The sequence below is a fragment of the Equus przewalskii genome, chromosome 21, assembly GCF_037783145.1.
Source record: "Equus przewalskii isolate Varuska chromosome 21, EquPr2, whole genome shotgun sequence".
NCBI classification, from domain to species: Eukaryota; Metazoa; Chordata; class Mammalia; order Perissodactyla; family Equidae; genus Equus; species Equus przewalskii.
In genome coordinates this window covers 20,826,628-20,840,189 of record NC_091851.1, presented here as the reverse complement: position 1 = coordinate 20,840,189, position 13,562 = coordinate 20,826,628, and the positions used below count along the sequence as shown (strand labels likewise).

The window sequence follows — 13,562 nt, the reverse complement described above, 5'->3', positions numbered from 1 at the left end:
TGTTGGAGAGGGTGTGGAGAGAAGGGAACCCTCACACACTGCAGGTGGGAATAAAAACTGGTGCAGTCACTGTGGAAAACAGTATGGAGACTCCTCAAAAAACTGAAAATAGAACTACCATACGACCCAGCTATCCCACTACTGGGTATCTACCCAAACAATTTAAAATCAACGATCCAAAGTAACATATGCACCCCTGTGTTCATTGCAGCACTATTCACAGTAGCCAAGACATGGAAGCAACCCAAGTGCCCATCGACCGATGATTGGATAAAGAAGTGTTGTACATATATACAATGGAATACTACTCAGCCAGAAAAAAAGACAAATTCATCCCATTTGCAATAACATGGAAGGACCTAGAGGGAATTATGCGAAGCAAAATAAGCCAGTCTGAGAAAGATAAACACCAGATGATTTCACTCCTATGTGGAATATAAACAGGTACTTGGACAAAGGAAACAGCTCAGTGGTTACCAGGGAAAGGGGGGTGGGGGGTGGGCACAGGGGGTGAAGGGGAGCACTTATGTGGTGACAGTCAAGAAATATTGTACAACTGAAAGATAAAGAAAAACTCCTGGATTTTAGCAAGCCTGAGCCCCAAAAGGAACTGTGGAGTACTCACCAAGGACGGCACCTTGAACCCCCGGGGACAGAGCCTTGAACCAGGTGAACAAAGTCCCTACTTGGAGAGAGCAAAGCCCCTCTCGATCCTGAATAAAGTCTGGGAGCTCAAAATGCAAGGAGAGCTGAGCTCGGAATCCGAGAGGAGACTGACCGAACCCAAAGCAGGCGCAACTAGCAGAAGCGACGAGCTCAAGCGGTTCATTGGGGAACCTCGCTCCATTCTGGGGGTCACGCTTCTCCAAATCGCCTCCTTTGGATCCTACTTTTCTGACACCATATATGTCAACTTAAAAAGAAACTCACCTGTTATTTTACCCTCAAAATAAGTTTACTTCAGAATAGCCAAAAGAATTGCAATTTTGGATGTGCATGTTCGATGAATCATACGCAAATCCCGAAAACAAAGAAGGGGAGCTGCTTTCATAGAGAAAATGGAAAGTGGGGAGGGGCTGTTTTAACGAAAGTCCATGCGGGAAAGTAACGGCTCAGGGTGACAGCACTCGTCGTTGGCTGAGCTGCGGAGTTTCTCATTGGCTGAGCTGTTGCTGAGTGGGGAGAGAAATCCTCCTGAACTAGTAAAGTAGTTTTACTTCCTTCCAGGATGCGAGGGTCTATTGCTGTCCTGAGTAATTGACTATGTGTGACAGGGTGTGAGAGCTCCCTCTGCAGGCCCTCTCGACTCCTATTTAGTTAAGGTTTCTTTTAGTAATTTCCACACTTTCCTTCCTTCCTTCCTTCCTTCCTTCCTTCCTTCCTTCCTTCCTCCCTTCTTTCCTCTCTTCCTTCCCTTACTCCTCTCTCTTTCTCTCTCTCTCTCCTACAACTTCCAGAACTATCTTGACTCAGAGTTGAGAATGGACATCCTTGCCTTGTTCTTTATCTTAGGGAGAAAACCTTCAGTCTTTCACCATTAATTATAATTATAGCTGTATGTTTTCCTGTAGACATTCTTTAGCAAAGTGGGAAGTTTGCCACTATTTCTAATTGGCTGAAAGTTTTCATCATGTATGGATGTGGGATTTTGTCAAATCATTTTTCTGCATCAATTGGTGTATCATGAAACTTTTCTTCTTTAGCCTGTAGAGGTGATAAACTACAATGATTGATTTTCAGATGTTGAAACAGTTCTGCTTACCTGGAGTAAATCTGACTGAGTCACGGTATATAACTTTACACGTTGTTCAATTCTATTTGCCAATGTTTTGTTGAGGATATTTGCATCTAATTTTGTGAGAGAGATTGGTCTCTAGGTTTTTTTTTTGCTTTGTTTTTGGTACCATCTTTACCTGGTTTTGCTGTCAAGGTAATAATGGCCTCAAAAATGAGGAAGGAATGTTCCCTCCCCTTCTATTTTTCTGGAAGTGATTGTAGAAAATTGGTATTAATTCTTCATTAAGCGTTTGCTAAAATTCTCCAGTGGGCCTGAGTGTCTCATACATTTCATCCTCTCTTCAAACATCCACACCTTCCTCTTGCTTGGATAATGGTCCTCATTCCTCTGTCATCTAGTTTGAAAGCCTCAGGCTGTCTGGTCCAACATGGACCAATGGCCTTGGGGAGTGGACTCCACATACCTGTTCAACTTTTTCAGCAAGTAGAGGCAGAGCCGTGCAGTTCTGTTGGGGCACCTGCACGGCTCAGCTTCCATCACTGACCCAAAGGGACCTCTAGTGACCACTGCTGGCCTGTGTTCCGTGAACACACAAATCTCTGCATAACTTTAGCAGTGATTATCTCTGGATGGAGGCATTGTGGATTCTTTTCTTGCTTCATAATTTGATGTTTTCCGACACATTTTCCTCAGTTGAGCAGGTAGCATTTGTACATTGGTAATATGTTTAAAAGACAGATCCTCGGTTCCCAGGGGCGGGGGCATGAGAGCTGTGACGTGTGCTGTGCTCAGCCCTGTGACCGTGGAGGTGAGTCCATTACCTGCACAGAAGGTATGGAACAGACACAGCCACTGGGAGATTTTGTGCGCTGGGGACCATCCCATTCTAATGCTCCAAATTCTGCCTGAATACCCTGCCAAAAGAAATTCTTGAAGAATAGTTGGAGGGAACACAGTAAACAGGCAGAAGGAGTCCCCATTACACACACCTGAGGGGCCACTCACCTGTGAGTCCCAGCAGCAGAGAGTGCAGAGGTGGGTGGGCTGGGAGGCAGGGACAGGCACCCTTGTGGCCCTTGGAGCCTGCTCTGTCTGAAAGTGGTCCTGGAGACGTCTTGGGCTTTGCTCTGAGGAGAGAGCACAGTTCCTTTCTCCACCATGTCAGTGGAAGGGGATCATGATGAGAGGAAAGGCCACGGGACTCTGACAGTTTTTCTCTACAATTATAAATTTCACTGACAAGGCTGCTACAAGCTGAGAAGTTGCTGCTGGAAATGTCCATGGTTTCCAGAGTGGAGGACGCAAACTCTGCAGGATTGTGCTCCTTCCTAAGCCTTGTTTCATCTGAGGTTCTCCCCAACCCCATAGATCTTGACTATCTAGGAGCCCCTGGGATGTGGTGTGGGCCAGGGGCTTCTGGAACCTCGTGATGGGCAGGTGTGGTCCGCCTTCTGCATGAGCCCAACTTCTGGGCCTCACTGAGCTGCACAGCTACAGGGAGGAGCCTGGATCTCTATGGCCTTGCTCTCTGGCAGTAGAGTTGAACTTTACAGGAGACCCCTTCCCTCACTCCAGAGCTGTCAGAGGTAAAAATGAGCACTGATGCAATGTCTTCTGTGGGCTGCTGGTTTTGCTATCGATCCCTGCATACAATCCAGGAAGTTGTCTCCTTCTCTTTCCTGCAGAGGAATTGTGTTTGACTAGGAAAGAGGTGAGAGCTTTGGAGATTGTGATGATTTGTGCTTTAGACGGTGGAAGAGCCTTCATGGAAGGTGAGGCTGGGGGGAAATTCTCCAAGAGGGAAAGCAACACACCTATAAACACACTTGGAAAGGTGAGGGCTGTCTCTCCACTTTGTGCTGTGTCTGGGGCCACCTCCTGAGAAAGGAAGTGGAGGACAGGAGAAACAGTCTCAAAAAGAGAAAGGAAACAGCATGTTGGCCTCCTTCTTTTTCACCTCTGGGATGGTCTCTACCCAAGCACAAAGCTTGTGTCCAGGGATATGTTGGCCAACACTCAGCTGGTGACCCTTTAATGTCCAAGCATCCATAGTCAAGCACTGACTGCTATGGCTGTTCCCCATTGCTTCCTTTTGACCCCTGCCTCCTCCTCAGGGACTGACTGGTTGTCAAGGCCAGGAGAGGTGTTAGAACAAGAGGAGAATGCAGAGCAGGCCCAATCATCCTCTATGAGGTGGCAAGACTCCTCCTCCCCTTGTGAGGTCTCCATTCTATCCTGTTGTTCTGAAATGATGAATTCCATTCTGGGAGGCCCATCCATGACCCCTGCTGAGAACCAGACAAACCCTTTGCTTCAGCCTCCATCATATTACCCTTCCTCACAACTCCAGCAATCTTCACACCTTCCACCAGACTCTAACCTCTTTGGAGGGTGGGGTTTTTAGTGCCTTGATGGTCAAGAGCATTGGATTTGGAGCCAGGCACAATGTAGGTTCCAATCCTGAATGCACCCCCCAGTAGCTGAGTAATCTTGAGTCTGTCATCCAGATGTATGTATCCTTTGACTCTGAAATCTTCATTGCTATATCTCAAATATTTGAAACCAAGTTCATAATAATCTGCACTCAGATATTCTCTTCTCCCGTCCCACCCCGTGCAGTATGTGGAACGTTATCTGTGCATTTGGCAAAACCGAGAAGGGACAGATGATCTACACCCTCGCTCGTGCACTCATATCTGTCTCCTCCCAGACCCTGTTAGTTCTACTCCTAAACCCCTCTTGATCATCTCTTACCTGAATGAAAACGATTACCTCTTAACCAGGCTACCTCCATCTTCTTTCGTCCCCTGTAATCTCTTGCTCCTAATTTATCCAGAGTGGTCTTGTATAACACAAATCTGACTACTCCCCTCTCTGGCCTAAACACTTCTGTGGATTCTCATTTCTCTTAGTATAGTAAGACTATATGGTCTATGGTATATGGTAGTATAAACAATCCCATCTTCCATCACTTCTTGGCCCTTAGAGACAAAGGAGTACCCACTTTTTCTGGTACTCAACTCAGCCTCTTTCTCCCAGGTCGGATACCTTGGGAAATAGACTCTGAGATGAAGATTAACAAGCAGTTCATTTTTCAGGAGGATCTTTAGCATCAATATCTGTGAAAGGAAGGAGAAGAAAGCAGAATTGGGAGAAGGAGAAGTCGAGATGCCATGAACTCCCAATGAAGACCTCAGCTGCCTCCCATGGAGCTCTAGTGCTGGGATGTTCCTTCAGAGTGTCCTGATCTGGAGTGAGAGCTCTGGGCCTTCATATAACCATGTGGATGAGTCATGGTTTGTGGCGTGTTACCAGGCATGACCTTTTGCAAGCTATCTCTCCTCACCTGAGGCAATTCCAAAGAGGGCTGACAGCTGAGGGCCGTCTTCTCCAGACTGGTGCATCACAACATCCACCAGGCTCTTCAGAATGTCTTCCACCTGGGAATCCTTGGACTTAGGACAGGTAGTAATTCCCCCACTGTGAGATCCTCAAACAACCTCATCTCACCCGGGTAACCCAACGTTCTCAGGGCACACTTGTTCTGATCTGCACTTTACCAATTGGAGACATATAGGATGAATATTATGGAGGACTGAGGAGCAGCTTCCTCTGGGATCTCTGAGTGCCTGGGTCTGGAGTGAACTCTGGCAGAGGACAGAAGAATGAGGACAAGGAAGCTCAGACTTGTGGAGCAAGATAGAATTTGGGTATATTAACACAGAAGTCTCCCACATTTCCTTGTGTTGTTCCTCTAGAAGGTGCAAGAAGCAGAGATCCAACTGAGGACAAAATGGTGAATTTTCTTTAATAGATTTTTTTAAAACTTTAGATTTACAGAAAAATGGGGCTATAATAGGGAGTTCCTATATACCGCTGCATACAGCTTCCCCTATTATTAACGTCTTTTTTAAGTATGGTACATTAGTTTCAATTAATGAACCAGTACTGGTACATTATTGTTAACCAAGTTCATTGTTTATTTAGATTTCGTCTTAGCTGGGGCTGCTATAACAAAACACCATAGTCTGGATGGCTTATAAACAACAGAAACTTATTTCTCACACTTCTGGGGGCTGAAAGTTCAACGTCATGGTGCCAGCGTGGTTGCAAGAGGCCCCTCTTCCAGAATACAGATTTCTCATTGTACCCTCACATGGTGGAGGGGGTTAAGGAGCTCTGTGGGGTCACTTTTATAGGAGCACTAATTCCATTGATGAGGATGGAGCCCTCGTGATCTAATCACCTGGAAGAGGCCTCACCTGCTACCACCATCACACTGGGCATCAGGATTCTAACATATGGAATTTCAGGGGGACAGAAACATTCAGATCATAGCATAATCCAACTCTGTATTTATTTTTTGCTCAAATTCTTCCAGCTTTGGCCTTTGGGAGCTCTTTCACTTGGTTCCCGTATCCCTTTGACACATTCAAATCAATGAGGTTGTTTTCGTGGTGGTGGTTTTTTTTTTTTTCACTTCCTTCTTTTCTAGACGATGTTGAATTTTTCATGGGATTTGTTTGATGCTGAGGAAGATTCACCCTGAGCTAACATCTGTTGCCAATCTTCCTCTTTTTTTGCTTGAGGAAAATTAGCCCTGAGCTAAGATCTGTGCCAGACCCCTCTGTTTTGTACGTGGGGCACCACCACAGCATGTCTGACTAGTAGTGTAGGTCCACCTCTGGGATCCCAACCCACAAACTCAGGCCACCGAAGAGGGGCACGCTAACTTAGCCTCTACGCCATGGGGCTGGCCCCACATGCAACTTTTTAAACACAAAGAAGAGAAAGTAGTCTTTAAAGAAAGGGCTTTAGAAGACAAAAGTCAGGTGATGGAATGAAGGAAAGTTTTATTTTGAAACCCAACATGAAGTAGAAACTAAATCCTCGATAGAGTAGTCATTCAAATATTTTTTTAGAATGTGCTGCTCTGCTGTATGACAGTCACTGTTCTGGCAACTGAGGATGCAGATAGTCCCTTCCTGGTTAGACTGACATCTATTTGAGGAAGAGACACACACACAGGCAGATCTCACTTTGCACGGCGCTGATGTGCATGAAATTCAGATGCCACAGCTGAGTTAAATAACATCAGACTCTCAACACACGATTCAAATTCCAGTTACCACAGTAAGTTTACTGTGAGCAATTCCATACATGCAAACTTTGCCTCCAGCTCTTCTTCAGTCCACAAATCACTGTGTAACTAACAGATGCTCATCACGATCAGTGACCCACCACGTGACTTCTTTCACAGTCTGCAGTGACTGATCACTGTGACCTGTTACTCAGTTAATGCACAGACTGCAAGACACATTTTTGTATTGTCTCCTTGTCTCCCTGTGTTTTCTAAAACATGTGTTTTAGAAAAGTGAATTATTGCCAAAGGAAATGGGTAACAGAGATGAAAGTGCAGCAGGGAAACAAAAAGTGATAATGCTGGAAGTGAAATGCAAATAGAATGTAAGTGAAGTTATAGAAGAAACAGCTGGCCGTGGGGATGCTGACACTGATCCTGCTAGAAAGAAAGATTTCAGATGTGCAGCCTGAGGAACTCAGTGACAACAAAACTACCACATAAAGGAGGGAAGCTGTGGTGAGGAAAAGGGTGAAAATGTCCCAGAGGCAGTGACACCACAAATTACAGGAACTTTCGTAAACATTTCACAACAGTGAGAGCACAAAGGATAAAATGATAGAAGCTGATGCAAACTTAGAAAGGAGTGTGACGATTCACCAAGGCGCAGAAAAGACGCTCGCTCTGTATCCTAAGTTATAAAACACGAAGAAGGCAAACACTATTCAAACTGCTCTGGATACATTTTTATAAAGAGATAAAACACTTTAATTTTCCATGTTTTTCACGTTTCACATGACAGCAATATTAGTTTTTCTATTTCTTCATTTTCCTCTACATGTAAAACTGACAGTAAGAGAGTTTCTAATGTTTGAAAAAAAATTTGAAGTCGCAGCACAATCATTATTAGTCCCATTGAGTATTGAGGTCACTTTCCATGGTTTCAGTTTGCAGGTCATTCTTACGGTCCTGCACTACCGTGCAAAGTGAGCACTGCCGTGTTTAGTGTGTCAGATGGTAGTAAGTGCTAAGGAACCAGACCAATCAGATCAAGAGGAATTGGAATGCCAGGTGAGAGAGAGGAATTGATATTCTATATAGGGTGGTTTAAGAAAGGTTCCTTTACTGGCGTGACATTTGAGCAGAGTCTTTAAAGAAGGGAGAGAGTGAACCATGCAGGTATGTTGGGGGAGAAGCAGAGCAGTGATAGGATCTAACTTACATTTCCAAAGACTCTCTGTGGTTGAAACAGGAAAGCCAGTTAGAGACTATAGCGATGGTGCAGGAAGAGATGATGGTGGCTGGGACCAGGGAATAGTGGTGGGTTAGACGTGTGCAGATTATGGATATAACTCAGGGGTGTGGAGGGGAAGGCTTGGACAGGCTCATGAAAGCCGACTGTTACATTTTCAGGATTTTTTTAAGGTGGTTATTAAATGGTTGTTAGGTTGAAATTGTGCACACTGGGAGTGTTTTACACGACAGAAATCGCCAAGCACTACAAATCAGGTTTGTCTCTTTCTTCTTTTGTAGAATCAGTTGTTAAACATTTGCCATCTCACCACTGGACATAAGCATGTTGAAGGAGGAATTGAATAGGAGAAAAAAGATAAAGAGAAATCAAAGATGACTCCAAGGCTTTAAACTGACAGCACGTTACCATGAGCAACAGGATTGGGAAGGATGCAAGATGATAGAAGAATTTAAGAGTTCACATCACAGAGAGAGGAGGGAAAACTTCTTTTTGGGTTTGAGGAAAAGGACATTTAGGGAAAGAAGAAAGAGAATAAATTCTTATTCTTAAAATCAGGATGGGGGTTCGCTTGACCTCAAGAGGCGATAGAGAACCTCAATAAGGTTGTGAAGTCGAGGATAGACCGGAGCCCAGAAGACAGAAGAACTCTGGATGCATGGAATAAGGTGCTTCATGCGCAAGTCCCAAGGCGATGGATGAGAGCTATCCTGATATGGGTAGATTGGACTTGTTTCTCACATTGTAGGGAGATGAGGAGCCAGTCCCCAGAGCTAGTTCCCATGGCCACTGCTCAGGACCATGTATGAAGACTCAGCTCTGGGAGCATCGCGGACTGTGGGAAGGAACAGCAGGAGAGTGTGAGCAGGCAGGTCTCCAGGGAGGGGAGGCATGTGGAGCAGAGTCGTGGAAGCTTCTAGTCGGCTCCTTCTACTAGGCTGGGCCCCTCAGGGAAGGAAGGAGGCAACAGAGACTGAGGGTGGCATGTAGCAGGAGAGGAAAGAAGGAGCTGTGGGAAACATGTCCACATTTCATTGTCTGCTCATCATTACGGAAGTCTTCCCTGCGTGCCTCCTCTGTCCCCGGTGCTGTTCTCCTGGGATGCCTGTTATGAGAGGACAGGCAGCCATTGAAAAGGACTCTGCCACTTCAACCTTCCTCCCCAAGGCCTGGTACCCTTCCCCATCCCTTCCACTCTGTCACTCAGAAGGTCAGAGCAGGAACAGCTCTCGGAGCAGCAGATCCGGAACTTGTCAACATTGCTCTAAAATGTGGATTCTTTGCCCCTGGAGCCCCAGTGTTCTAATAACCTAGAGATGGTCTCCACAGGAGCCACCCACTCAGCTGCCCCTCATTCAGCCTCTCCCTTCCCACTTCTACCACAAAACCTCTAGGACTCTGTAGACACTCTGAAAACTCTTGATCCAGCCCACCTCCTACAGGACCGCACACAGTTCCTGGGATTGAGAACCTCTTAGAGGATCCACGATACTCCTGAGGGTATTGAGGGAGATGTATCCCCTTCTCCTCATTCCACGTGGGCCCTGACTCTGTGTGACCTGTGAGCTGGCCCCTCTTACTGATTTTCCCCTTTATGGGACACACCTTGTCCTGCCCTCTGTGCCCCACCACTTACAGTCAGGCCCTCCACTTCCTGTGGACATAGAAGGCAAAGACACCGATGGCCAGCAGCACCTTTGTGCCTAGGAGGAAGACAACCAGAGGGATAGTAGACAGCTCTCGGCCTGGAAAGCAAGGGACAGGAGGAGCCATTAGAGGGGCCACACAGGAGTCATTCCCAGGCCTCCACTGACTCCATCTGAGGCCACCTGGGCCATCAGCCTTCTGAAGCTTTTGAACCTGCGTCCTGCCCTGCACTCAGGCTAGAGGCAGAAAACAGGGTTCAGAGGTTCCTCATTCTCACTCACCCCCTTCTCAGGCTGCCAGGGCTTGTACTTCTATGGAACAGATATTATTATCCTCATTCTGATGAGGAAAGTGAGGCTCAGAGAGTTTGTGGGGGGGGGGGTGGTCACAAGATTAGTGTGATTCAAACCTAGGGAAACCCATCACTTTTGTCCTGTAGAATGACCCAGAGACCTTCCCTTTTGGACCAAGACAAGTCCAGTGTTTCAAGGTCGTAGGAATGAATGTGCTCACCGCGTGCAAGTGGAGTGAGGACAGGTTTCACAGTGGGTGAGAGAGCTACAAGTCTACCCTTGTTTATACTAGGGGTGAGGCTGGATGACCAAATATTCCAAGGAGCTGAGGAAGGCCTCAGGTAAGCTGACCTCATGAGACCTGCTGTCTGGAGAACACTTGGTGAGTCTAGGAAATGGGATCTCACGCTGGGGAGGGACTCCAACACCATCCAGCCCACTTTGAGCCCAGTGAGGATGGCAGCTGAAATCTTTCTGTTTGCCCTGGAAAACTGTATCTGGAGAAGCACACTGTGGGGTTCTTTTTATTTACAATGAGCAGTTTTGCTTTTAAAATTAAATAAACATATTAACATAATTTTTAATAAATCAAATCATCCTTAAGGAAGGAGAGGAGACCTCACCCTCTTTTGCTCCTGGGGGTGTTGCAGGATGACAGTTCTCATTGAGCGGCTCTCTGGGACTTTCTCTCAGGTGAAGGGAGCTGCATTGCCTGAGTTTGCACCTCCTTCTGGAGGGCAGCTCACATCAGAAAGACTGGCTGAACTGGAGTATAGAGGCTCAGCCCTCTTCTCTCCATTGAGAACAGCTCTGAAGACCCCCAGGCTGTACAGCTCTGTGAGACCGCTGAGTCTTTGTTGTGCCTGCTTTGTGGGTCAACAGCTCCCTCTCCCAGGCCTGCTCCTTCGCAAATGCATGTTGATCCTGGCAGCACTCCGCAATAAGCTTCTACATTCTCATCTCCTTTTCAGAGTCCGCTTCCCAGAGGACTGACCTAGGGGAGTTAATCTGGGAGTGCTCTGGAAAGTAAACTCTAGACGCAGATTTGGAGCTGGATCACTGGGCTGGCCAAGAGGACCCCAGCACTGTCGGGAAGTGGAGCAGAGGGAGGCCTGGGCTTCCCCTCATGGTGCAAGTGTTCAAAGTTCACCAGTTGTGAACTGGGTGGGTATGACCAGAGGTAGGGAATACTTTGGGTCAAGCATTTGAAATTCAGTTGGGAAATGGTCATTATAAGGACTATAGAATTGCATGGCTGTTGCTGGGGCATCAGTCCTTTGGAGAAAGACAAGGAAAATTAGAGAGATTAATCCCCTGTTAAAGGTTAAGTGTGAGAGCCAGAGGACTTCCTGGCAGCACTGCAGAGTCTTATCTCCTAGAGCCAGAGGGCAGAGGAAGAGGAGGATTGGGCCCAGGACATGATTATATTAACAGAGCTGCAGAGGAGGTTGAATTCTCAACTTCACTGGGCCTGCTCTGCCATAATAGGGCCCTGATGGGAAAGGACAGACCCTGAGATGTGGGACAGGCACATATTGGACAAAGCACTCAGGAATCTTAGGTGACTTCTGTGCGCTGAGGACAATACCCGCAGCACAGCTCCTTGTCTCCAAAAACAGCCTCTCCAACCACAGGAAAACATAGAGGGAAAAGCAAATTCTACATAAAACTGGATCTCAGTATCACTTGAAGAGAAAATCCTAGAACTACAAAATTACTGTGAGTTAATGAGAAATATCACCAAACCCTAGTGCACAATCGGTCACTAGGCTGCCATCCCAGCCTCACCCAGCCCCCAGGAAAAGCAACAGGGCAGCTAGCAGAGGAGCCTCAGAGTTATTCGGAAATCTCACCGCCAATATTAAATCTACCTTAAATTTGAAAATGTTGGAAATGTGTCCTCCAGGTTAGAGCACAGATCAGAGGAAACGGTTTCAAAGTCCACCTGATTGATGAGTTCTTTCTCACAGAATCCTCAGAATCTGTGAATATGTTACTTACATGCTAAAAGGCATAGTCATGGTGATTAAGTCAAGGATCTCGAGATGGGGACACCATCCTGGGTTATCGAGTAGAGCCAGTGTGATCACAAAGATCCTCATAAGAGAAAGAGGGAGACAGGAGAGTCGGAGAAGGACATGTGAAGACAGAGTCAGAGGTCAGAGTGAGGGGGGCCCTTAGTGAGGAATGTGGGCAGCCTCTAGGAGCTGGAAAAGGCAAGGACACAGCTTCTCCCCTGGTGCCTCCGGAAGGAGCGCAGTCCTGGTGCATTGTAGACTCCTGACCTCTGGAACCGTAAGGTCGTAAATTCATGCTCTTCAAAGCCACTAAAACTGTGGTGATTTGTTACAGCAGCAATAGGATCCTAATACAAGGAGGCTGGGACATATAAAGGACAGATGTGTCTAAAGGCATAGGCTCAATTTAAAGTGCATAACTTCTAGGGCAAAAAGGCAAAAAGAGAATGGAAAAGTACTGTTTGGGAGTTGAGTAGCAAAGAAAAGAAGGAAATGGGGGGAGGGAAATTTAAGGCTCTCAAAGGGAAAGAAAACCAAAAACCTCAGAGGCCTCAGAACCTTTCTCCCACTGTCAAAACCAACCAACCCAAACTCCATTGACACACCTGGGTTATGCTGTATTGAAAGAAGAGAGAGCCATTAAGCTAGAAATATTGTAAAATATGCCAATACCATAAAAATGGACACAAAGATGTGCATCCTCACATCAGACCCATTGCACCCAGGACTGCAGTGGCTGGAGCCCTCAGACACCCGGGGAAGCCTGGGCATGCTGCTGCAGCAGGGTCACAGGGGCATCGTGCACTTTGCTCCAGCCCCCAACCTAGACAATCCAAAAACCAAGTCCAGCCTCAGTACACTAGCAAGCCTTTCGTTCAGGCACACTGAGAGCATCTGGAAGTAACAGCCCTTGTCTGAGCCCTTGCGAAGATGAACACTAAGGAGCAAACCCGGCTGGTCCAGACAGGATGGCGAAGACCCATCTCTCCCTGATCTCCCTGCTGACCCCAGAAACAACACGAGGTACCAGCACAGGAGGACTCTGGAAGGAGGACGAGGAAGCAGACTGGATGGGCCCCTGAGGACTGGAGGGAGAACACAGTCCCTGGGGGTCTAATCCCCCCTCCCAACTGCCCAGCACAGGAGGAGACCAGGATGGCATTAGACAAAGGAGGAGTGTAAAATCAGTCATCACATTCCTGCCTCAAGAAATGAGAAAAGGAGGAACAAAATAAACCCAAAGCAGGAGGAAGCAAATAGCAAAGAGAAGAAAAATCAATGAAATTGAAAACAGAGAAGCAGTAGAAAAAATTCCTGAAATGAAAAGCAGCTTCTTTGAAAGTATCTATAAAATTGAAAAACTTTTAGCAGGACTGATGATATAAAAAAAAAAGGAAAAGTGACACATTTCCAGTCTCAGGAATGAAAGGGGAGGCATCGCTATGGACCCCGCAGACGTCAGAAGGATAATGAGGGGAGACTGTGAGCAAGCCTGCAGGCAGATGTGACAACCAGAGAAAACGGACCAAGTTCC

At 46.6% G+C, this 13,562-nt stretch overlaps 1 protein-coding gene across 7 annotated transcripts in view; it reads right to left on the bottom strand.

Annotated features, from left to right (window-relative positions):
* Window positions 1-13,562, bottom strand: part of LOC103545469 (signal-regulatory protein beta-1-like) — a 44,867-nt gene that overhangs the window by 12,500 nt on the left and 18,805 nt on the right. For 3 of the 7 annotated variants that reach the window (XR_011531029.1, XM_070588985.1, XM_070588987.1), the window contains 2 exons: window positions 9,707-9,815; window positions 6,567-9,175 (listed from right to left, as the gene is read on the bottom strand). The exons of 2 other annotated variants lie outside the window; for them this stretch is intronic. Coding sequence is in view for 4 of the 5 variants with exons in the window: in XM_070588985.1 (XP_070445086.1) it covers window positions 9,119-9,175; window positions 9,707-9,815 (166 nt within the window). In the remaining variant the exon portion in view is untranslated. Of the gene's footprint in view, window positions 1-6,566; window positions 9,176-9,706; window positions 9,816-13,562 lie in introns of those variants that run through there. 2 more of the 7 variants (XM_070588984.1, XM_070588988.1) reach the window with 1 other exon arrangement.